The sequence below is a fragment of the Chlorocebus sabaeus genome, chromosome 11 (genome assembly GCF_047675955.1).
Source record: "Chlorocebus sabaeus isolate Y175 chromosome 11, mChlSab1.0.hap1, whole genome shotgun sequence".
Lineage (NCBI taxonomy): Eukaryota > Metazoa > Chordata > Mammalia > Primates > Cercopithecidae > Chlorocebus > Chlorocebus sabaeus.
The window spans coordinates 1092692-1117863 of NC_132914.1; the positions used below are offsets into that span (position 1 = coordinate 1092692).

At 42.8% G+C, this 25172-nt stretch overlaps 2 protein-coding genes across 22 annotated transcripts in view; one reads left to right on the forward strand and one right to left on the reverse strand.

Annotated features, from left to right (window-relative positions):
* WNK1 (WNK lysine deficient protein kinase 1) overlaps nucleotides 1-20898 on the forward strand; it is a 156613-nt gene extending 135715 nt beyond the window's left edge. For 8 of the 15 annotated variants that reach the window (XM_037988649.2, XM_073020324.1, XM_073020325.1 and 5 more), the window contains 10 exons: nucleotides 71-154; nucleotides 1381-1441; nucleotides 4829-4905; nucleotides 6298-6959; nucleotides 7707-7909; nucleotides 10014-10208; nucleotides 13975-14016; nucleotides 15837-15863; nucleotides 17359-17546; nucleotides 17940-20898. In XM_037988649.2, the coding sequence (XP_037844577.2) occupies nucleotides 71-154; nucleotides 1381-1441; nucleotides 4829-4905; nucleotides 6298-6959; nucleotides 7707-7909; nucleotides 10014-10208; nucleotides 13975-14016; nucleotides 15837-15863; nucleotides 17359-17546; nucleotides 17940-18257 (1857 nt within the window). In that variant the 3' untranslated portion in view covers nucleotides 18258-20898. The remainder of the gene's footprint in view (nucleotides 1-70; nucleotides 155-1380; nucleotides 1442-4828; nucleotides 4906-6297; nucleotides 6960-7706; nucleotides 7910-10013; nucleotides 10209-13974; nucleotides 14017-15836; nucleotides 15864-17358; nucleotides 17547-17939) is intronic. The other 7 variants (XM_007967122.3, XM_007967128.3, XM_037988652.2 and 4 more) reach the window with 2 other exon arrangements.
* RAD52 (RAD52 homolog, DNA repair protein) overlaps nucleotides 20523-25172 on the reverse strand; it is a 34684-nt gene continuing 30034 nt past the window's right edge. For 4 of the 7 annotated variants that reach the window (XM_007967150.3, XM_037988657.2, XM_007967148.3 and 1 more), the window contains 3 exons: nucleotides 23783-23887; nucleotides 23268-23474; nucleotides 20523-22852 (listed from right to left, as the gene is read on the reverse strand). In XM_007967150.3, coding sequence (XP_007965341.1) covers nucleotides 22791-22852; nucleotides 23268-23474; nucleotides 23783-23887 — 374 coding nt within the window. In that variant the 3' untranslated portion in view covers nucleotides 20523-22790. Of the gene's footprint in view, nucleotides 22853-23267; nucleotides 23475-23762; nucleotides 23888-25172 lie in introns of all 7 variants that reach the window. The other 3 variants (XR_005237283.2, XR_005237282.2, XR_012094423.1) reach the window with 3 other exon arrangements.

Below are 25172 nucleotides of genomic sequence, written 5' to 3' on the forward strand. Positions count from 1 at the left end.
CTAAATTGGCTCTATATCGTGACTCTGAAGGTGCCAAGGAAGTGTATTTACTCTGATTGTTTTCATTCAGTCCCAGCAACCTCTAGAGGATCTTGATGCTCAATTGAGAAGAACACTTAGTCCAGAGATTATCACAGTGACTTCTGCAGTTGGTGTAAGTTTTGAAAATCTTGATAAAATCTCCTCATAACCTTAATATATTCTATGCCTGGGACACAAACTGTAACCTAAACCATTATTAATATGTTTAACATGTATTCAGAGTCCCTGCTTATTCTAGCCAAAAGAAATGAGACTGGTTAATGAAAGATTAATGCTGACTCAGGAGTATCACTGTGGAAAAGATTGTATTTGAAAGGTGCTTTTCTAGTTGTACGTCTGGTTAGATTGTGCCACAGATCAATTCTGTGGATTTTGTATTTTTGTTTTAGAGGAGGCTAAATTTTGTCAGATTAAAATAATGTTTTGGGCCAGGCACAGTGGCTCACGCCTGTAATCCCAGCACTTTGGGAGGCCGAGGCGGGCGGATCACGAGGTCAGGAGATCGAGACCATCCTGGCTAACACGGTGAAACCCCATCTCTACTAAAAATACAACAAATTAGCCAGATGTGGTGGTGCACACCTGTAGTCCCAGCTACTCAGGAGGCTGCGGCAGGAGAATAGCGTAAAACCCAGGAGGCGAACTTGCAGTGAGCCGAGATCGCACCACTGCACTCCAGCCTGGGCGACAGAGACTCCATCTCAAAAATAATAATAATAATAATGTTTTGATTGAAACTGTTTTTCTGTGACTATCCAAGTTATACCCTTAAGCATCCTGTGAGAAAATGAAGAAAGCAATCAAGAATTAAGAGTAGAAATTCCTTATTTTAAAATGTGTCTTCTGTTTTTTTTTTTTTTTGGAGACAGAGTCTTGCACCATTGCCCAGGCTATAGTGCGCGATCTCAGCTCACTGCAACCACCGCCTCCCAGGTTCAAGTGATTCTTCTACCTTAGCCTTCCGTGTAGCTGGGATTACAGGTGCCCACCACCACACCCGGCTAATTTTTGTATTTTTATTAGAGACGGGATTTCTCCATATTGGCCAGGCTGGTCTCGAACTCCTGACCTCAAATGATCTGCCCACGTTGGCCTCCTGAAATGCTGGGATTACAGGTGTGAGCCACCATGCCTGGCCCTGACAGGTGCCTTTCTTTACATCAGACTTTTAGACTTTAAAAGAAAAAGGAAAGAAAAGAAAATGTTCTCAGACATAAGTGTTTCATCACATATACTTTCTTTCTGCCCTTTTACAAAGACCATAGGAAAGGCAACAAGGCCAAAGTCTGAGTGACTGAAGCTAAAGATTTGTGGTGTCTGTCTGTGTATGTTTTGCAGCCTGTGTCCGTGGTGGCTCCAACAGCAGTTACAGAAGCAGGAGCACAGCCTCAGAAGGATGGTGAGAAACATCCTTCTTCTTTTTATATTACTAATTCCAGTCCTACCTGCAGTTGATTCAGGAGGTTTACTGTTGCAAAGACACATTTCCATGTATTTGATAACTGAGGAGCATTGGTAGTAATATCTGAAGCTTGAAAATTAATAAATCTGTTCTGTTGTTATTTGGCAGAGGGAAGGTTATACAGGAGGTAATGATAAGACCCTTCATTATTAGCTAGGCCAGATCCTTGCTATTAGAGATTAGGAAATTAAAGCATACTGTATTTAGAAAAGTTAATTTACTGATAACCTCTTAGCTTTTGTGACACTGGATATATAGGGATAGAAGCTTGAATAGTCTGGACATATATTTGTATGGAAATACAAATGTAAGATTTCAGTTAGTCAATTTAAATATTTTTATCTTCAAGGCAGTTACATTCTCAGTTGGCTCTCATTTTAAAAGAAGTCATGTGCAAATCATTAGAACAGTCTAGAAATGATAATGTAGATTATCAAATATATACAATGAAAATAATAAATTAAAAGTTTGCTACCAATAAAAAGAGAATGTAGAATATGAAAAAGGTAGCTTTTCATATCATTGAAAGATGGAATTTTTTTTTTTTTTTGAGTTGGAGTTTTGCTCTTGTTGCCCAGGCTGGAGTCCAGTGGCATGATCACAGCTCACTGCAACCTCCACCTCCCATGTTCAAGCGATTTTCTTGCCTCAGTCTCCCAAGTATCTGGGATTATAGGCATGCATCACCACACCTCGTTAATTTTGTATTTTTAGTAGAGACAGGGTTTCTCCATGTTGGTCAGGCTGGTCACCAGCCTCAGGTGATCCACCCGCCTTGGCCTCCCAAAGTGCTGGGATTATAGGCGTGAGCCACCACGCCTGGCTGAAAGATGGAATATTTTTATAAGTGGTTTAGAACAACTCGAAAGCCATCTTGAAAAAAGCAAAGGTGGATCACTAGTCTCGACATAAGTAAAGTCCAAGTGGACCAAAGATGAAATATTGTATCATAAAATAGTATTATATGAAATCATAAGGGGATTTTTTTCAACTGCCTAGAACAGGGTTGACAAACTTTTTTTCTGCAAAGGGCAAGACAGTACAAATTTTAGGCTTTCTAGACCATATAGTCTCTTGCAACTTACTCACATCTCAAAAGTAGCAGCGGACAATACATAAATAAATAAGTTTGTGCTTCAATAAAATTTATCTACAAAAACAGGCAGTAGGCTGAATTTGGTCTGTGGATCAGTTTGGAGTTCTCAGATACGTTTAATAGAGGTGTTAAGTTCAATGTCTAATCCAGAAGCAAGTAGTAATAGATATAAAATTTTCTTCATGGAAGAAAAGTGCCATTGATTGCAAAGACAAATGAAAACCTGGGGAAATATATATATTTGTGGGAGGGAGAGGGATGTGTGTAGTCATATCACAAAAAGAATTCGTTTTGCTAATATAGAGTTCCTAAAATTCAACATGAACCAAAAAACAATCAGAAGATACAGAAAAGGAAACTTAGACGTGAAAGTATTTAACATCCGTAATGATAGAAATACAAAGTAAGGCTACAGCTGATAGCAGTTCCCACCTCTCATTGGTAAATTCAGGGGTTTAATAGCCACAAGTGACTTGGTACAGCCTCTGTGGGGATCAATTTATAATAGTGATGTCTACTGCAGTCTTAAATGGAAATAATTCAGCACTTTCATTACGGTGTATTTATTGTACAGATCTATAAGAAAATATTTATTTTTAAAATAGCAAGAAATTCTGGGCCGAGCATAGTGGCTCACGCCTGTAATCCCAGCACTTTGGGAGGCCAAAGCAGGTGGATTGCTTGAGCTCAGGATTTTGAGACCAGCTTGGGCAACGTAGTGATTGCAGAGATTGGGCAACACTGTCCCATCTCTGCAAGAAATTTTTAAAATTAGCTGGATGTGGTGCTACGCACCTGTTGTTCTAGCTTCCCAGGAGGCTGAGGAGGAAGGATCACCTGAGCCTGGGAGGTCGAGACTGTGGTGAGCTGTGATGGCGTCACTGTACTCTAGCCTGGGGGACAGAGTGAGACCCTGTCTCAGGGAAAAAAGAAAAGAAATTCTGAATAATTTAAATGCCCATCAGTAGAAGCCTGATTAAATGTGAAATATATATATATGATATATACATAGGGTATGACACTATGCAATCATTAAGAAGAATGAGGCATTGATATGGAATGATCTCAAAGATGTAGAATTACATGAAAACATCAAAATTGCTCAATGTTCTTCTAGCTATATAAAATAAATATATATCTAGAAAGAAACTGAAAGCATTGTTCCCCGGAAAGGTTTTAAAATTGCCCCAAACTACTTATCAATAATTCTGAGGGCCGGGTGCAGTGGCTCACGCCTGTAATCCCAGCACTTTGGGAGGCTGAGGTGGGCGGATCATGAGGTCAGGAGATCGAGACCATCCTGGCTAACATGGTGAAACCCCATCTCTACTAAAAATACAAAAAAATTAGCCAGGCGTGGCAGTGGGCGCCTGTAGTCCCAGCTACTGGGAGGCTGAGGCAGGAGAATGGCATGAACCCAGGAGGTGCAGCAGCGTACAGTGAGCTGAGATCGCACCACTGCACACCAGCCTGGGTGAAAGAGCAAGACTCCGTCTCAAATAATAATAATAATTCTGAGAACTGTACTATCCTATTCTAGAATTTGCCTATGTTACATTGAGAAAATAAAATTAGCTGGTTTTCATTTAAAAATGGGTCTTGGCTGGACATGGTGAGTCACACCTATAATCCCAGCACTTTGGGAGACTGAGGCAGGCATATTACCTGAGGTCAGGAGTTCGAGACCAGCCTGGGCAACATGGTGTAACTCCATCTCTACTAAAAATACAAAAATTAGCCGGGTGTGGTGGTGCACACCTGTAATCCCAGCTACTCGGGAGGCTGAGGCAGGAGGATCACTTGAACCCAGTAGGTGGAGGTTGCAGTGAGCTGAGATCGCACCACTCTACTCCAGCCTGGGCAACAGAGCGAAACTCCATCTCGATAAAATAAAATAAAGATGGGTCCTTAACGTCCTCAGTAACATCTCATCCTTCATTTCACTTACATCTCTGAATTAAAGAATGAGTAGTGAGTTTTTAATGCCTGTTAACCTTTGTTTTTATAGTATATATTAATGTTATAGTTGGTATCTAGTAGTAGAGCAAACAATAACTATTTTCCCCTGTTGGACAAAGCCTCATGGAGGGGAGGAGATAAGGAAGTTCTCTTTGCCTCTAACAGCTTTCCTCGTGTGTAGTTTGGTTTTGCTGTATTTCTAGCTAAAGGGAAAATAAATTAACTGGAAAGAGACACTTATATTTTCCTCATCCATGTATGTGTTTCAGTTTCTCAAGTCACAGAAAAAGGCCCTGTCCTAGCAACTAGTTCAGGAGCTGGTGTTTTTAAGATGGGACGATTTCAGGTAAGACAGTCACTTTGCGTTGCCTTGATTCCTTCCTTTGGAGGAGTTGTCTATATAATAAAATTACTGCCTACCTATTTGGGACATAATTTGGGACATAATTGCCAGTCTAGTGATTTCTATTACATAGTACTTTATAGCTCTTTTTAGCATTTTCCTAATAAAAGTAATATATACTAAAGAAAATATAGATTACTTAGAACAGTAAAAACACGGTAGATAGTCGTACTATCTATCCGCCCACCTCCCAAGATTACTTTTTGGGGTGTATTTCCTTCCACTCCTTGTACAAGTGTGTATTTAAAATTGAGTACCATTTCTCCTGTTCCAAATGTTACAGCTTTTTTCCCGATTCAGTAATTGGTTTACCTAACCAGTCTCCATCATCATCTCTAATTTTTCCAACATAATAAGTTAAGTAACAGCAAACATCTCTGTGTATAAAAATGTTTTCCACATTTAAAATAACTGTCATAAGATTAATTCTTTAAATTAAAACACATGATACCATATCACTTTATTTTACTAACTGTCCAACATGTGAGCATTTTCTGGCTGGGAAGAGTAAGTGATATTTTTCTCATTTGTGAACAGGTCCTGAGCGTTTATAGGTGGGCTGAGTTTGTATCTATAAATACATGGACAAACCAGAGCAAGGATCTGGTTCCTCTTTTTTAGTCACCAGTTAGTTGTGTTGATTCTTAAGGATTAACAGGCATTTAACATTTACCTTGTAGTTTTTCTTATTCACAGGCAACCCTAAAAATTCTACATCTTATTCATTTATTTTATTTCTTTATTTCTTTATTTCTTTATTTTCTTTTTTGAGATGGCGTCTCACTCTGTCACCCAGGCCACTGCAGCCTCCGCCTCCCGGGTTTAAGTGATTCTCCTGCCTCAGCCTCCCAAGTAACTGGGATTACAGGCACACGTTACCATGCCTGGCTAATTTTTGTATTTTTAGTAGAGACGGGGTTTCACCACGTTGGCCAGGCTGGTCTGAAACTCCTGACCTCAAGTGATCCGCCTGCCTCAGCCTCCCAAAGTGTTGAGATTACAGGCGTGAGCCACTATGCCTGGCCCTGACCTTTTGTTATTTATATGTTGACTAAGACATAAATCTGAATTCTGTGTATGACATCGAATACGAAAGTAAATTATTTACTTTGTAAGCGTAGCCACACGGAATCTGCATCTCTGTACACATGTGTTCTCTGTGATGGTATTCAATTTTTCTTCATAGTCAAAGATGGAGGCACTATGTAAAGAGATAATCAGCCTACTCGTTGACAGGGAAATAAAGTGACTTTATTTTTCCTTTTTTAAATTGTCTGTGATAGAAATTGGATATTGAGAACTTCAGTTTTTAATCTTTGTTCTTTTTTTCATCAGGTTTCAGTTGCAGCAGATGATACCCAGAAAGAGGGTAAAAGTAAGTCAGAAGATGCAAAGTCTGTTCATTTTGAATCCAGCACTTCAGAGTCCTCGGTGTTGTCGAGTAGTAGTCCAGAGAGTACCTTGGTGAAACCAGAGCCGAATGGGATAAGCATCCCTGGTATCTCTTCAGATGTGCCAGAGAGTGCCCACAAAACTACTGCCTCAGAGGCAAAGTCAGACACTGGGCAGCCTACCAAGGTTGGACGTTTTCAGGTGACAACTACAGCAAACAAAGTGGGTCGTTTCTCTGTATCGAAAACTGAGGACAAAATCACTGACACAAAGAAAGAAGGACCAGTGGCATCTCCTCCTTTTATGGATTTGGAACAAGCTGTTCTTCCTGCTGTGATACCAAAGAAAGAAAAGCCTGAACTGTCAGAGCCTTCACATCTAAATGGGCCATCTTCTGACCTGGAGGCCGCCTTTTTAAGTAGGGATGTGGATGATGGTTCAGGTAGTCCACACTCCCCTCATCAACTGAGCTCAAAGAGCCTTCCTATCCAGAATCTAAGTCAAAGCCTTAGTAATTCATTTAACTCCTCTTACATGAGTAGTGACAATGAGTCAGATATCGAAGATGAAGACTTAAAGTTAGAGCTGCGACGACTACGAGATAAGTAAGTATATTTTTTTCTTGTGAAAGAATGTCAGATAAGGTTTTAAGTCCTAGATCCTAGAGCCAAGATTAATAATGTTTTTGCCACAATATGCTAATGTCTCATTTCTTTTTTTAAAGAGACAGTGCCACAGAAGCCACCACACACACACACACACACACACACACACACACACACACACACACACACACACACATGATTCCCAACCTCTGACTCAGAGGCATAGGCAGCTTCTCTTGTACTTACACAATACAGACCCATAGCATTTCTAGTTCTAGAACTTCTTCATTGTTAATATATTATTACTGTGTTATTGTTACTGTATTGTTATTGTATTATTATTTGTATTAATAGCATATTTTATCACTGTTAACTGCTCTTTATTAGTTCACTAAATGAATCTGGTAATGGCACTTGGATGTATGATTATGTTGGCAGGTTTTGTTTGGCAAATTGGATCAGAGTAGCAAATTCAGCTATTGTGTGCATGGCCTCAAAAGTCAGGAAGTGTTTTCCTCCTAATACATTATCAACCATTTGTTGTTGGCTAGGAGCTTGTAATATGGCCTGGGTAATGCAGGCCAGCAAGGTGAGTTGACAAACTATAATCTCATGGTAGTACATTTAGGGAAAAGGTTCATTAGTAACTAGTACATACTTGAAAGCAGGTTTAGGAATATGCTGTTAATTCTTGTTTGAATGAAGAGGATTATGGTATTTTGAATTATGTTTGGTTATCTTTCATAGACATCTTAAAGAGATTCAGGACCTGCAGAGTCGCCAGAAGCATGAAATTGAATCTTTGTATACCAAACTGGGCAAGGTGCCCCCTGCTGTTATTATTCCCCCAGCTGCTCCCCTTTCAGGGAGAAGACGACGACCCACTAAAAGCAAAGGCAGCAAATCTAGTCGAAGCAGTTCCTTGGGGAATAAAAGCCCCCAGCTTTCAGGTAAAAAGCCATGGACTAGGTCAGCCACAGCTGTCCTAATCTTTTGTTTCTGTCTCCATCTGTATGTGACCTGCTGAACGTTTGTTATTTTTGTTAAATTTCAAAGGAATTTGGCTCTCCTGATATTTTTGCTTCCTTGACTGCTGTACTTACATTTATTGTACCTCTTTTTGAGCTTATACAAGTAGACTTAGTGAATACAATGGCTTATTCCATTATAATCCATATTGCTATCTACTGGTAATCTTTATTTATGGTTATTCTTAAGGATAGACATTTAGCTTTGCCTGTTAACTCATATAACTCACATTTAACCAAACTCTTGGGCAGTTGGAAGAAAATACATTATTCTCTGTTCAGTAAAACTTGGGTGGATTCTTTCTTTTAATGGATGACTTAGTCATAATTGTAACTTAGATGAATGTAATTGTCATATAGATATTTGTGTGTATGTCTAATTGGTAACTTCTTGATTAAGGTTTTTATTTCATTTATATTGGGTTAAAGAACTTGCTGGTCATTGGTCAGGCACGGTGGCTCACGCCTGGAATCCCAGAACTTTGGGAGGCCGAGGCGGGTGGATCATGAGGTCAGGAGATTGAGACCATCCTGACTAACACGGTGAAACCCCATCTCTACTAAAAATACAAAAAATTAGCTGGGGGTGGTGGCGGGCGCCTGTAGTCCCAGCTAGTCGGGAGGCTGAGGCAGGAGAATGGTGTAAACCCGGGAGGCGGAGCTTGCAGTGAGCCGAGATCACGCCACTGCACTCCAGCCTGGGAGACAGAGCGAGACTCTGTCTCAAAAAAAAAAAAAAAGAACTTGCTAGTCATTAAAATCAAAGAAATAGTTAAGTCATACTCTTTTGTAATAGAATATATACATATTCCATTATATAATTATCCATTATATATATTTTATATATATATAGAGAGAGAGAGAAATGGAATTTATTTATTTATTTATTTTAAGAGACAGGGCCTCACTCTGTTGCCGACTAGAGTGTAGTAGTGTGATCATAGCACACAACACAACAGCCTCAAACTGCTAGGCCCAGGTGGTCCTCCTACCTTAGCTTCCTGAGTAGCTGGGATTACAGGCACATACTACCATGCCCCGCTAACTTTGAATTATTTTTTGAGACAGAGTCCCACTCTGTTGCCCAGGCTGGAGTGCAGTGGCACGATCTTGGCTCACTGCATTCTCTGCCTCCCAGTTTCAAGTGATCCTCCTGCCTCAGCCTCCCTAGTAGCTGGGATTACAGGCACATATCACCATGCCTGGCTAATTTTTGTATTTTTGTATTTTTAGTAGAGATGGGTTTCCCACGTTGACCAGGCTGGTCTCGAACTCCTGACTCAGGTGATCGACCCGTCTTGGCCTCCCAAAGTGCTGGGATTACAGGCGTGAGCCATCGTGCCCGGCCCTGGACTGTATTTTAATTGGGATAGAGAGTTTCTAATCCTTTGGTGAAATTATGGTAGTGTTAACACAATTAGTTGAAAAGTAAAAGAAGGTTAAAATACATTAAAAAGCAGTTGCAAACTTCTTAGCAGTTCCATTCTCTGGAAGGGTTCACAGATATCCAAATCTAGCACATTAGGACCAGGTCATGCAGTCCATTAGTAGAGATGTGATTGTAAGAGAAATCAGCTAATTTCTGATCTGATCCAAATCAGATCTTTTTTTTGTTTTTGAGACAGAGTCGGCAGTGGGGCAACCTCCAACTCCCGGGTTCAAGCAATTCTCGTTCCTCAGCCTCCCAAGTAGTTGGGATTATAGGCGTGTACCACCACACCTGGCTAATTTTTGTATTTTTAGTAGAGATCGGGTTGCACTATGTTGGCCAGGCTGGTCTCAAACTTCTGGCCTCAAGTGATCCGGCCACCTCAGCCTCCCAAAGTGCGGATTATAGGCATGAGCCACTATGCCCAGCCTACCTATTGATTCTTAGTGTCACTCCTCACTTCTCCCGTTAGTGAGGACTTTGTTCTTCTCATCATAGCTTTTGACCCACCATCCATCACTCAGTGGAACAAACCAAATGTGTAAGAACAGTGCCTAATGAGTACATGTTTCCTCATGCCACTTTATCTTTTGGCAGGTAACCTGTCTGGTCAGAGTGCAGCTTCAGTCTTGCACCCCCAGCAGACCCTCCACCCTCCTGGCAACATCCCAGAGTCCGGGCAGAACCAGCTGTTACAGCCCCTTAAGCCATCTCCCTCCAGTGACAACCTCTATTCAGCCTTCACCAGTGATGGTGCCATTTCAGTACCAAGCCTTTCTGCTCCAGGTCAAGGTAACAAAGCCACCGTCATCGCCAAAAACAATAAAATGGAGATGTTGCCATACCTGGGACAACAGCCTGTTAAGGCGGATTGGGAGACTAGCTGACCGGAACACAGCCTGTGTGTTGTACACTTAAGAATCTTTGGGTGAAAGGGAAGTGGAGTGACAATGAGACTCAGTGGGCTCATTGCTCCCATTAGGTGAAATTACTTTTTTTCAAGGAGTTACAGTGAAAAGTTAACATCTGTGTGACCTGTATGACTCGCTCATGTGGGATTTGGAACTTAACGCTTTAATATTAGGCTGAGATTTCCTGGATGAAATTCTAAGGTGTTTTAGCAGTTTCTGAAAGCTAATGCATTTTCTTAGCCATTGTAGAATTTTGTTACTTTTAAGTATGGGAGTGGCATACTAAAATGAATAACCATACAATTCAGTTTTTTATCCATAATCTACTTTCCAAATATAGCTCTGTTTATTAATGGTTGCTGAAAAAATTCCTGCAGAGGAAAGAGCTTCTAGCCATATTAGAACAAGAATTGAAAAGACTTGGGCATCTGGGTGAGAAGAATAAAAAATATATAGGTACTGGCTTATGTGCCTTTGCCACAGTTTCACAGAAATTAGAGATTAGTCTCTTCACAGGAAGAGTGCACTCGATTGGCAAGGAGGGCAAACTAGCTAGCATTATTTCAACTAAGAAAAGCTTCCGCATTTTGCAGATGGGTAGAATTAAGACCTAATATTTCATCTCTTACATATCTGACCTTCCCCCAGAAGCTTGTTCTTCTGTGTGCCATCTTAGTGCATTTCACCACTCCAGCCTCAAGTTTCTAACATCTTGTAGTTGTGTTCTGTCTCTTCTCCTCTCTCTGTTCTTCCCTGTTTTTCCCCTCTCACAGGCTGTGCGAAGTTTAACTGTGCATCTGAACAGGTGACATTCAAACCTGGTGGCAGGAGGACCCGATTTCTGAGTACGCCCTGCTTGGCTCTTTGTGTGTAACACCTTTACTCCTTCCTTGTCCTTGTTTTTCTGCTGCTTGGATCTGATGTTTCACGCAGTCCATTTTCATTTGTCTCTTTTTGTATATCATCTACTCAGTGGCTTGGCTGAATTACTGTTACCCTCAGAAGTTTGGGCCCCCACATTATGATAAAAAAAAAAAAAAAGTCAAAATGACAAGTTTCTACAAATTTCAATGTAACTTTCTGGTAGAAGTGCTTCTTCATAGATCTGTGACAGAGAGTAGATGTGGTATCTAGGCAGTAGATTGCTGGGTCACTTAGAATAATGAAGACTGAACTCCACAGTCATAGTCAGTGCTCTCTCTCTGCCCTAGCATTACAAATGACAGAAATCAGCCAGACACGGTGGCTTACACTTATAATCTCAGCCCTTTGGGAGGCTGAGGCGGGAAGATTGCTTGAGGCCAGGAGCTCGAGACCAACCTGGGCTCTTAAAAAAAAAAAAAAGCCTGGCGTGGTGGTGTGCATCTATAGTCCCAGCTACCCAGGAGGCTGAGGCGGGAGGATTACCACCTTGAGACCAGGAGGTTGAGACTGCAGTGAGCCATGATTGTGCCACTGCACCCCAGGCTGAGTGACAGAGCCAGACTCTATCTCAAAGAAAAGAAACGAAATGACAGAAAGCATTTTGACCAATGATGCTCTTAGATCTTGGCAGCAGGTAAAAATTATGTACCATGTTTTTCCATTCTTTGTCAGAGTAGATTGAAATCTTTTTTTTCTTCTCAATTAAGCCTAAGCATCTACTAGTTGAAAAGGTGCTAGAATCTCTTGATTGGATCATTCCACCACTACTGTCCTCTAACCCCATAAAATCAAAAAAAAGGGGTTTTTAGTTTGGTTATTCCGATAAAGCACTTAGTCTGATAAAGACCAAAGCCCAGCAACTGCAAGTGAAAATTATCCTTTTAACAGGATTTCTGGGATTTCCCAGCTTTCTACTTAAAAACAAGGCACAACAGCAGGTCACCCCATCTTTCCCATATGTGAAATGATGATGCCAGTGTCCTAGGGCCATCGTACAAATCAAGTTAAGATCATATACAGAGAAACAGGTAGCACTTGAAAAGCACTTGTGATTTCTTTCTGATTAGTCAGTGCCTACCTGGCACATAATAGATAGTCAATAACTGTTCGTTGAAGAAAAGTTTAAAAAAAAAACATGGTTCAAGTAGAAAAACCTTGTTATAATTTGGATAAAGATCTTCTCTGTTCAGGCCTCAAACTTCTGATGTGATTATTGAAGTGCTTTTTAAATGCATGTGCTCAGGCCATCACTGATTCTGAGTATGAGTCAGAGGTCCTCGGGCCTCTTCATGGTGGGAAGAATTTATACCTCCCTTTGTTCTCTGTAGTGACCACATTCAAAGCAAAGTACATAACACATTTAACTTCCATTTCCCTCACACAGTTGTAATCCTTCTAGCACCCCTATTCTTTTTACCTGCATTAGTAATGGATTGCAGGTAAAAAGACCGCCTTTTTACTTTTACTGACTTCCCCCACATTCACTAGTCCCAGGCTATTTAACAAAGAAATGGGTGGAAGGCATTACCCAATTCAATAGTTTTCCAGGCATGTGTGGTTTTTCTTTTTTTTTTTTTTTTTTTTTTTTTGAGGACTCAGATCAATAATTCTTCTGGTCACACTTTCCTGGACTGTGCATATTAGCACTTTGACAGTTGAATAAGCATTTAATTTGCTTGTCCACCTAGAAAGTTGCAAGGACGTTAACAGTAGGAGCTGAGTATTTTTAAAGTAGAATGTGACATGTCAGGCCTATGGTCTACAGCCTGAAGTGCCTGAGAGGGAAGAAAGAGAACCAAAGCTTCTGTTTCTGAAATATAATGTGACAAATACCACTTTAATTAAATTCCATAAATTCTCATCCCACTTTTAAAGGTAGGTGGTATTACCCTTGTTGTTCAAATGAAACTGGTCAGAAATATTGGATCTTGTCACTTCCCTTTGGGTGTAAAATGAAAGGCCCTACATCTTTTGAAGTCACGTCAGGATACATCATGTAAGCCTGGTGAACAAATCCCAAGAGACAGACTTGAACTATGGAAATGAAACAGGTACTTGAAAGAGTAGGGACTTTACTAGCTTGAGTTGTATTATTCTATGCTCTCAAAATAGATAATGGTTTGGAAGCACGGCTTGGCTTACTGCTATATTTATGTTCAGAGGTTGCTTGTTTTCCACGTACTTTTAAAAATTATTCTGGAAGGGAAGGGGTTAGTATATATATCTAGGATGTGGAAATATAGCCAATGTAAATGAACTTAAAACTGTAACAGTGATACTATCAGTCTACTATGGTGGGATTGCTAATGCGTTTAATTGAGTGCTTTTTAACAGCCCAGCTGGAGAAACAGGAAGTGGGACAGGATCAGTGGAAACGCTGCTTGGGTATTTGAAATTCAAGCAGTGAGACCTGAGAGACTGGAGTTCCTCTCCGATTCCAGAACCTCAATGCAGGGCATTACTCTTTTAGATACAGAGAGTGGGTGTAGAAACCCAACATCTGTCAGCCAGGTAACACAGCTCATCAGATCATCATGTTAAGGCTAACAGCCAGTTAGAAACATTCTGTAGAACTATATCTATTCAAGGGCTACCAGGTCCTACCTATCTGTCTCCCCTCCTGCTTTCTCTTGCTGGGCGTTTGTGTGCTGTTTGGAGATTCTAAATGTTTTACACTGATGTGTCTTTATCTTTAACACATTGCTTCTCTCTTTGTGCTTCAGGGAAGATGGTGAAAAAAGTCTGTCCTTGCAACCAGCTCTGTAGTAATTATCTTTTCTGTTATTTTTGGTCCTTGATTGCAAAGCCTGTTAACCACGAGTTCTTTCAACTCTGCAGTCTCATAGCTCCCTGATTGCTAACTTCCATCTAGCTCTGTATCCTATTCTAATAGATATTTAACATGCTTAATTGAGAAACCATCTCATAGTTGGTGCCCTCAGTGATAACCCCATGTGAGCCTAGCTTGTGACAGACATGGATTGGTAATGGCCATGGATGTGTACAGGGAGATCAGGGATGCCTACGTTCCTACGGGAGAGCGATCCTTTAGTCAAGCACATATGTGCCGGGCAGTGTTATTCCCCCAACTGGAAACTCAGCAGTGATGAAAGCATGCGAAAATCCATGCCCTCCCATTGTTCACATTGAAGTGGGAGATGTGTGCTAGATGGATGAGGAGAAAAACACCACTTACTAGAGTTTGTCTTCTTAGACCGTGGCTTCTCAGATTTTAATGAGAAGGCCACTTACAGTGTTCTAGGTAGGGTCAACAGGGAAATTCTGTACTTGGGATGCTGGGCTGTAAGTTATGGTTCATAATAGGTTATTGTTACTAGGATCTGGTGATGTGGGAGTAGGGGAAATGTATTATAATGGCAGGAGGAAATTTAAAAATGAATCTTGGGGGTAAGTCTATACTACTTATTAGGGCTTTTCAGAAGAACTACAAAAGGTTAAGAAGTTAGCATATTCTCTCAAAGGCCTTTCTACAGCTTTTATAGTCAAGTCTCCTTAGGAGTTAATTTCTGGTTAGAAAAGGATAGGTTTGTTTCATTCTTTAATGAGAGGACTGTATACAGCAGCCAGAATGTGAAGGTTTCACTGTATGGTTGACTCTTCCTCATGATTTCTCTTTCCTCATGGGAAGAGACTCCTGTGTTAGGTAATGTAGGTTAAAATGAAAAGTGAAATTTGGTTCTAAAAGGGCCTCGCAGCATCAGGGGCAACAGACTAGCATCAGACAGAGAGGTGTGTCTCCCAGCATGAGCTCTGTGTGGATAAGCAATGGTCACGTCTCCTGAGCTGCTTGTATTTAGCTTTTGACAGCCCTGCTCCCCTGTGATTGTTTGTTTTTTGTTTTGATTGTCTCTCACATCAAGCTCACCAGGCAATAGTTGTTCAAACAGGATGACGATCCCCCTGCATGTGATACGCTTGCTTTCTAGATTGAGTCACTCACTGTCATGACTGCCCATCCTCATTGCCTGTGCTTCCCACTTCACCACTCTCTCACATTTGCTGTTCATGGAAGTCTGTTTTCTGTGCTTTAATACTTCTCCACTTGGGTTTCCTGTGCTGTAGGGAACTTACTCTTCCCTTCACGCTGTGTGTGCAATAGCGATCCCCTTGTGGCTCCAGCAAGCACCAGGAAGTGGGCGGACACTCACACCGCAGTAGCTCCACGGCTTGTCATAGTGGTGGGAAGCATGTGACCTTCCTCACTCTGCAGCCTCACCTCGGAATTAGCTGTTACTCCAGCACAGACATGCTTGTGTGTGCCGTTCCCCAGGTGGTAGGATATAAGCTTGACTTGAGACGAGTGATGGTCAGTAACAGGCTTTTAAGTGGCAGGGTTGTGTTAGGTGTGCTGCTGTGACCTGGAAAGCAGGAAAACGCATGCACTGACTCACCCCCAGCGTTACTTGGGTGCCTTTAAGGACTAGTGGTTCACAACTGACTTCAGTAGCTTTTATTTATTCTGTAACGTGAGATCTGGTAAGACAGTGGGGGGTAAGGAAAACAGACAAGACCATGACTCTTCTTTCCCTCTTCCCCAAAACGTGCCTCTTCGAATAATCTTCAGTGTGCCCTCCAGCAGAGCCGAAATCAGGCAGGACATAGACTCCTTCTTCCTTTCTCATCAAACCGTAGAAATAGAATTCCTTCATCATAACCGCAAAGCTTCCTCCTCCCCTTTGCACCCTGCCTCAGCTGCATTTTCTTGTCGCTTCTACATGGGAGTGCTTGCTGTTCTGGGAAGAGTGGGGAGAAGCGGTGGGAATCCTTGAGCCAATTGAAACTGAGGTCATCTTCAGGAAAACCATGTCTTCCTGAAGTTGAAAGATTCAGGCACGCCATATAGTCCTTTCCTCGTGAAGAATCTTGTTCTTTCCTCGTGGGAAGTTGGAAGAGGCTAACCCCTCCCAAGTTTATGTTTGTAAAATCATGTTTATGGGTCCAGGTGAAAAACTCTTCTGAACACAGCATGCTACTTCTGTTATTACCTCTCTCTATTTAAAGAATGGCTAGGCTGAGCATGGTGGCTCACACCTGTAATCCCAGCTCTTTGGGAGGCTGACATGGCAGGATTGCCTGAGCCCAGCAGTTCCTAAGCAACATACGGAGATTCTGTCTGTATAAAAAATTAAAAAATTAACTGGGTGTGGTAGTGCATACGTCTAGTCCCAAGCTACTTGGGAGGCTGAGGCAGGAGGAGCTTGAGACTGCAGTGAGACGTGATTGTGCTGCTGTATCCAGCTTGGGTGACAGAAAAAGAAGAGACCCTTCCTTAAAAAAAAAAAAAAAAAAAAGCCGGGCATGGTGGCTCATGTCTGTAATCCCAGTACTTTGGGAGGCCAAGGCGGGCAGATCACCTGAGGTCAGGAGTTTGAGACCAGTCTGGCCAACATGGCAAAACCTTATCTCTACTAAAATACAAAAATTAGCTGGCCATGGTGGCACACACCTGCAATCCCAGCTACTCTGGAGGCTGAGACAGGAGAATCGCCTGAACCCGGGAGGCAGGGGTTGCAGTTAGCTGAGATCGTACCACTGCACTCCAGCCTGGGTAATAGAGTGAGACTCCATCTGAAAAAAAAAAAAAAAAGGGGGCTAAAGAATGTGGCAATGTCCACATGGTTTGGAAACCCACCTTCTCCTTAGCCAAGCATCTTTTCCTACTCCTACTTTAACCCTGCCCAGTGCACTCTTTTACCCTGCATTCTGCAAAATTCCAGAGCAACTAGCCTTGCTGATCGTATTACACCTCCATCAGCATCGTGATGTCGGGGATAGCGTACTGGCGAGCAGTTCCAGTTCTCAGGTGCTTTGTGAATGGACTGAAAGAGGCCCCTGCCTGTGTACCTACCGTCATCCTGAGTTGTTCAGCCTTAGCAGCAGCTACTGAAGAGAAACTGTTTTCATCACCCTATTATACCAAAACAAATGGCTAAACAAAACCTTGGAATCTTCCCTTCTTGCATGGCTTCCCAATTCATCCTCTCCCCATTCTGTGGCTTGCCATTCATCATCCCGTGAAGTTTTCCCTCTTCCCGAAATTGTAACCTAGGCTTCTTTTAATGCTTGTATTCTGTTGCTTATAATAGGGACCAGCAGCACAAACACTGTTGGGGCAACAGTGAACAGCCAAGCCGCCCAAGCTCAGCCTCCTGCCATGACGTCCAGCCGGAAGGGCACATTCACAGACGACTTGCACAAGTTGGTAGACAACTGGGCCCGAGATGCCATGATTCTCTCAGGCAGGAGAGGAAGCAAAGGGCACATGAATTATGAGGTAAGTCTCTCTTTTGCCGTGGAGAATCCGTAACACACACCTGAATCGAGGTGATATAAACAACTAGGCTGCTGCTTAACGTCTTACACCATGACCACCTTCAGTAGCTCATGAATTTTAACACTTTAGAAAAACAAGACAAAAATCCTCCAGGTACCCTTTTGTTTTTCCTTCGTCATCCTGAACTACACACACAGACACACGCATGCACATGACGTCCCTCCCCTCTCATCAGGATTATTTTCACCCTTACTTGGTAAATATAAAGAGCCAATAAATACTACAGAAGACTGTTTTGCCGTATCTTACAGGATTAGACTAGAAGTGTATGTTAGCGCCACACATTTTATACCCGTGGCCCACACCACACTTGACATGTGGTTTTGTTTTCAGGGCCCTGGAATGGCAAGGAAGTTCTCTGCACCTGGGCAACTGTGCATCTCCATGACCTCGAACCTGGGTGGCTCTGCCCCCATCTCTGCAGCATCAGCTACCTCTCTAGGTCACTTCACCAAGTCTATGTGCCCCCCACAGCAGTATGGCTTTCCAGCTACCCCATTTGGCGCCCAATGGAGTGGGACGGGTGGCCCAGCACCACAGCCGATTGGCCAGTTCCAACCTGTGGGAACTGCCTCCTTGCAGAATTTCAACATCAGCAATTTGCAGAAATCCATCAGCAACCCCCCAGGCTCCAACCTGCGGACCACGTAGACCTAGAGACGTTAGCCCAATAGATCTGGGGGCAGGAGATGGAATGCGGGGGGGGGTTGGGGGTGGGAAGTAGCCTGTGTACTAACTACTAGTGCTGCATTAACTGGTTATTTCTTGCCAGAAGGGAATGTTCTTCATACTGCATTGAGCCCTCAGAGTGGAGTCTCCCCCGCTCCAGTTATTGGCGTGGGAGAGGAAGGAAGGGAAGAACAGCTTTTTTGTAAAGGGGCAGCTTCAGACCATGCTTTCCTGTTTATGTATACTCAGTAATGAGGATGAGGGCTAGGAAAGTCTTGTTCATAAGGAAGCCAGAGAACGCAACGTAAAATCCAACCCATCTGTACTTCCAAGTGGGTGGGGCTCACGCCCCGAATCCCTCACTCCCTCAAGAATCTGAACCACAAGAGACAAAAACAACCTACTGGGCTCTCTCCTACCCTGCCCTCCTCCCTTTTTTTTACCCCTCTCTTTTTTATTTTGTTTTTCTTTGCTCTTTTAGAACCCAGTGAAAAATACCAGGGGACTGGGGTGCAACTCTTTCTTATGATAGGTCATTAGTGCTTTAAGCAAAAGATATTAGCAGCTTTGACTGCAGCATTAGCAATTAGGAAAAAAAAAAATTAAGTTCCCTGCGGACATGTAACTTTGCCATCAGTTTTGATGTGGAAACACTGTGATATATAAAATGTTGTTGGACAACAGTAGTTTTAAGAGTAAAATATGAAACGTTTAAAAAGTTCCAAAAAAAGCTAGCTCTGTCCTTTACTTATTGAGACACTTTAACTTTTTCCTTTGTATTTCCATTGTATTAGATGAATAAATGTGAATGTAAAATTGTATAAATTACTGTACTTGAATACTTCTGTTTCCCAGTGTTGCTTGCTGGACATTTTAGTGCCTTGGACTTCTATTGCTTCTGCCATTAGCATCAACTTATCAGACCCCAGATCAATAAAGGGCATGTGGAAGGAAATCTTAGGTCCATGTGACCCCAGCAGTCCAGCAGTGGTTATGCCAAAGGGAAATTGAAAAAGTATTTTTTTAAGTCCTTCAACAACTTTGTCTAGAGCAGGTGTAAGATGAGTAGGGTGGGAGGTTAAGTTGGCATCAGTGGTTAAAAACAGAAAGTTCTGTTTCAGGAATAGTGAGGAAGGGGGTGTTGTAACAAAATTGGGCAACTGAAAAGAATGGTGTGTGCTGGGTGAAAGACAGACTGAAGAACGAGGAAACAAACTTGTTTTGAAGATACGTGAAGCCTGGCCAGTGACTGTCATATAAACCTTTCTTTCTTGAGCTAGGCTTGAACAGACGTGACCTAGAAGAAATTGAACATAAAGAGAAGGGGGTGGGGGCTAGTTTTCAAGTTGGGGAACCTGATAGTGAAAAGTCACAGATGGAGAAAGTTGCTCTCAGAAAAACTGTTTGGATTGCTTTCCTTTGTTGCACATGTGCCGTGCATTTCTCAGCTTGGGGTACTATGTTTGGTGGAAAGTGAATCTTTCCACATCTGAATCTTTCCACGTCTGAATTACTCACTGTAGGAAAGAATACTTATTCCTACTCGTTTCCTTTATGATGTCCAAATGGTTGCAGGATCATCATCTATTGTGCCACCTTTATTTCTAGAAGTACAACTAATATGTTCACATTTTCAAATAAATATTCCCCGTAAGTAATAACTGCAACCAATCAGTGTTATTTAGTGCTATGCCTACTTGTAATGGGTAGTTATTATTTTCTGAGCTTTCCGGAAATACTGTCCTAATTGGCTGTGTTTAGGATCTTTGTTATCTCTGAAGACAGACAAAGCAGCTAGGACTCTTAATTTTGGGGTGCTTATTGACTCTTAGTTGGGAAACTGAAAATATTTCCAACCTTTTACCCACGTCAATGGCATATTCCGGAAATCACCACCACCACCACCACAGAAAGAGGCTGGAGGCTCCCGTGCCCTGTTCATTCCTTAAGGGCCCTGCTTCCCTTATGAAGTTGGTCTATGGCCCTAAATATGCAAATGAGAGCCGAAGGGTTTTAAAAGGTAGAAAGGAAAAGGGCAGGGGCTTCAACCCCTGCTATAAAACGACTGACTTTTATTCTCTGCTTCCATTTCTTGTGGAGGGAGTAAGGATAGAACCAAGGGGCTGAGTAGCTGAGAAAGGGGCCACCCAAGAGTGAAACATACTTTATACCAGAGGAGCAGGGAGCCTCATGCAGCACATTCTCATTGGTTCTTTGGGTTTAATAATTTTGACATCTTTTCACTCATGCACAAAAAGTCAGAACTGGTTTTATTTACTGTTGATTTCATCCTCCTGTGGATGAAATAACTGAAGCCTAGAGGAATGAACTAGTGCTACTGAACTGTTTAAATTATTTTTGTGTTAATAGTACACTTTGAGTATCTTTTTCCACATTAAAAACTTTCTGAATTATAAATGTTTTCCTTCCATTATTTAACAATGTACACTGTTTAAAGATAAAAATTCAAACTTCGGGGGTTTCCCAGCAGCCGTTAATTGTACATTTTGCACTAACTCTGGGTGTTGCGCTTCTTGTAAGATTGCGCTTTGTGCTTCAGTTTGTTACCTTTGTAGACTTATTTAATGAAACCATTCAAATAAACCAAACTTGCTTTTGTTGAGCTGTGGGGTTTCATTTCCAGAAAATTCCTTCACATTCTCATTGGCACTATTTTGAGTTACGTGCAATTGATAACTGGATTCCTAAGTCCTGGGAGCTCTTTTGCTGCCTCTTCATCTTCCAAAGGAATAGAAATGGTCGGCTGCCGGCTAGTACTTTCAGACTTCCTTATCTCAGGTTCACAGCTTCCCAAATGGGTCTGTGAGCCAAAAAATAAGAAGTCACTGCTTCAAGATTAGGCACAGCCAAGCCCCAAAATAGGTCTAAAAAAAATTACAGTGGCTGGATGCGGTGACTCACGCCTGTGAGTCCAGCACTTTGGGAGGCCGAGGCAGGCAGATCACTTGAGGTCAGGAGTTTGAGACCAGCCTAGTCAACATGGAGAAACCCCGTCTCCTCTACTAAAAATACAAAAATTAGCCGGGCATCTTGGTGGGTGCCTGTAATCCCAGCTACTCAGGAGCCTAAGGCAAGAGAATCACTTGAATCCCGCGAGGTGGAGGTTACAGTGAGCTGAGATCACGCCACTGCACTCCAGCCTGGGCTACAGAGCCAGACACCCTCGCGAAAAAAAAATAAAAAAAAATAAGTAAAATTGCAAACTTCATTATTTGGGGGGAATAATTATGAAACATCTGAACACTATGAAAAGCCAATTTATGGTCAAGGTGGGTTACATCTCACATCTGAAATGGGGAAGTAGAAACAGTTGTGTTTGAGTATCCCCGTAATTGAAATGCTCCGAGATCTGAAAATTTCTGAGCACTGACATGATGCCAGAAGTGGAAAATTCCACACATGACCTCGTGTGACAAGTCGCAAAGCACCAGGCATACAAGCTTATTCAGTGACCCTAAGAGAAAAAAAAGACCCAGTCCCCTTCAGCTGCAGTATCTCTTATACACAAGCTTTGTTTCATGCAAAAATTATGTGTATGAGGTACATATATGAAACACAGGTGAAGTCCCATCTCCAAGGTCTCACTATCTATATACAAATATTCAAAAAATGCACAATTCTGGTTTCAAGCATTTCAGGTAAGGGGCTAGGCAATATATATATATTCTATTTTGTTATAAGGTATACGATTTGCTTTCTCAAAAATGCCTTTTCTGGCCACAGTGGGTCACACCAGTAATCCCTGTATTTCGTAAGGCAGAGGTGGGAGGATCACTTGAGCCCAGGAGGTTGAGCTGCGTTTGCACCACTGAACTCCAGTCCGGGCAACACGGCAAGACTCTGTCTCAAAACCAAACAAACAAAAAATTGGTCTTAGATGATTATTTCCTTCCTTAGGAAAAAACTGTCAGTCTTGAGGTCTTGAAAGAATGCAGGATTTTAGTAATGTCGTAAACCCGTAAATCAGAGTTTATATTAAACGAAGACTGTAACCTGGATCGATGCGAAGTAGTAAAAGCTACTCCAACCCTTTTCCTGCCGTGATCCACAGCGTGTCATGTGGACAACATTAAAGGCATGGACCCTAAAGGAAAGAAGGCAGATGTCATGCAAAACAACGTAGGCAATTGCTGAGGCAGGTGCTTAGGACCAAGTCTGGCCTGTATTGCTTGAGCGCAGGGAGCCATTGGTGATTCCTAAAATGTCCATCTGTATTAATATAATAGTTTATTAATAAATAGTGGGAAGCCTCACAAGCCAAAGAAAAGCTATTTCATCTGTGCAGAGCCTCGCCCTACCCGAGTGGCAGACCAGCTTTCCAAAACTGCTCAGCTCTACCTGCAGTGCGCTCAGATCCTCTTGGTAAGGTTCAGAATGAAGCAAGATAAATCGCAATCAAGTTCATTCTCCAGGAGAGATGAACAATTTCATGACGAAAAAGCAGTTTTCCCAAGTCCCTTTGTGACAGAGTCCAGTCGCGTGGCTGCGCCTCAGTTAAGATGGATCGTATTTCCTTTTCTTCGTGTCCTGGCTCTTCCTGTGAGATTCCCAGTTTCCTGCGGAAGACAAAATGGCTTAAATGTAGCTGCCATGATTTTAAAATAAACTGACAGCTAATGGTTTCTGGATTATATTAATGATCCTAATCTAGACTAAGCCCAAGAAGGAGAATTACTGTTAGGAGGAAGGCAGATGAGGAGCTCACGACAGACCTGCTGCTGGGAGGCAAAGCTCTCCCTGCAGTCGCGCTTCCGCTTCCTGCTTTATCAGGAGCTGAAAAGGGCTGCACCTGCAGTCAGGAGCCCAAAGGAAAAGTTCTGGCTCTTAAACAATTATCTTCTACGTGTGGCGCCTTCCCTAATAGAAGCTCCCTGTTCTATCAAACTTCAAATGAAATGTCATCCTTCCCCAAAAATTCCCAGAATTAAAAGACCTCCCTTTAATTTTTGTGCCTAAACACCTCTCTGCTACCTGTTACGCGCTGGTCAGTGCTGTAAGTCTGGAGGTCCCAAGATCCAGATTTTGCTTGTGGTTTCTGGTGGCAAAGGGTCACCATCTGGTGGTTCAGGGCTAGTGGGTCAGCGGTCTGGGCTGGGTCTGCTCTAGACGAGGGCTTGGCCACACCATCCCCGGCATCCGGAGTCACAGCCCACTTTTCAGAGTTGTCTTCAAGAGTCTCTACAGAGGTCAAGGGAAAGTGTGTCATCAGCAAATAATGAAATATTCTCACAGAAAGCACTGGAAAAACTGGCCATCAGAAATTCCATGTCTTGAGTACCTTCTGAAAGCTTTTGGACTTTCTCTCCCCTCCCCCTCAAAGCACACTTCCCTTCGGTTAGGACGAAAGAGAAACTGGACATATGCGATCAGCCAGAACCCCTCAACGAACACCCACGGAAACGCGGACTTCTGTGCTGCCTAAAAGGTATTCTGTGGCTACTAAAAACATACAGCACAGTAGCTTACAAGCATTTCAAGGTATTTACTGATTAATTCTTGAGTCACTCCTGCAAGGAAGTCTTTCTCCGGGAGTGGTTCTGAGACGGCAGTTACAGGAGTGCTGTGCGTCAGAGGAGGGGCCGGAGGCGCCGCTACGGTTCACAGAGGAGAGAAAGGACAAGTCATGATCACATCACTACATGGGATTTCAGAGCTGAGTCCACTCCCCTCTCGTCAGAGGGCACACTCTCAGGACAACACCGCTTCGGGCTGCACTGCCTCAGCCAGTAAAAAGAACTTCGGATTCCCGAGTCCCAGTCCCACCTACAGATCTGTCTGTGGTTTGAATTCTTCTCACCAGTGGGAAAGACAAGTTTCTTTTCTCTTTTCATAGCAAAAGTAAAAGGGTTCTTACAGGCTATCTAGTCCAGTGTCTGGCTTGCTTGTTGCAGCCATAACCCTTGCTCAAACAAAATCTTAAACTAAAATCTGACCAGGCGCAGGGGCTCACCCTGTAACCCCAGGACTTTGGGAGGCCAAGGTGGGAGGATCACTTGAAACCAGAAGTTCCAGACCCCACCTCTACAAAAAACAAAATATTAGCGGGTGTGGAGCATGCACTGGTAGTCCCAGCTACTCAGGAGCGGAGGAAGGAGGATCACTTGAGCCCAGGAAGGTCAAGGCTGCAGGGAACCCTGATCCCACCACTGCACTCCAGGCTGAGTGACAGAGCAAGACCCTGTCTGAAAAGAAACCAACAAACAAAATCTTAAGCCAAAACCTGATGTGTGAAATGGATTAAAATGACAATAGCTCACGTTGTCTGCCAAGGGGCAGGAAAGGCCTGGAGGGCAGCTTCCTCCACAGTCTACCCGGGAGCCTCTGCAATGGTTGAGAAGCTAAACATCTAGAATCACGCTCGGTAAGGACATCCACGGGACAGGAAGTGGTTCTGTTTGAGTTGTTTTTTTTTTTTTTTTTTTGAGACGGAGTCTCGCTCTGTCACCCAGGCTGGAGTGCAGTGGCGCAATCTCGGCTCACTGCAAGCTCCGCCTCCCGGGTTCATGCCATTCTCCTGTCTCAGCCTCCCGAGTAGCTGGGACTACAGGCGCCCGCCACTGCGCCCGGCTAATTTTTTCTATTTTTAGTAGAGACGGGGTTTCACCATGGTCTCGATCTCCTGACCTTGTGATCCGCCCGCCTCGGCCTCCCAAAGTGCTGGGATCACAGGCGTGAGCCACCGCGCCCGGCCCTGTTTGAGTTTTTATGTTACTTTCAGCCTGTGAGTGCTGAGGGGCACATCAGTGAACCACCATGGAGCCAGTCCTCTGAATCTTCTTCACAATTCCTAGGGAAAAACTAGGCAAGAGCTCGACGGATCTGGGACAAGGCTTCTCTCTGTTTCCACTCTGAGTAAGGACTACCTGCCCCTGGACG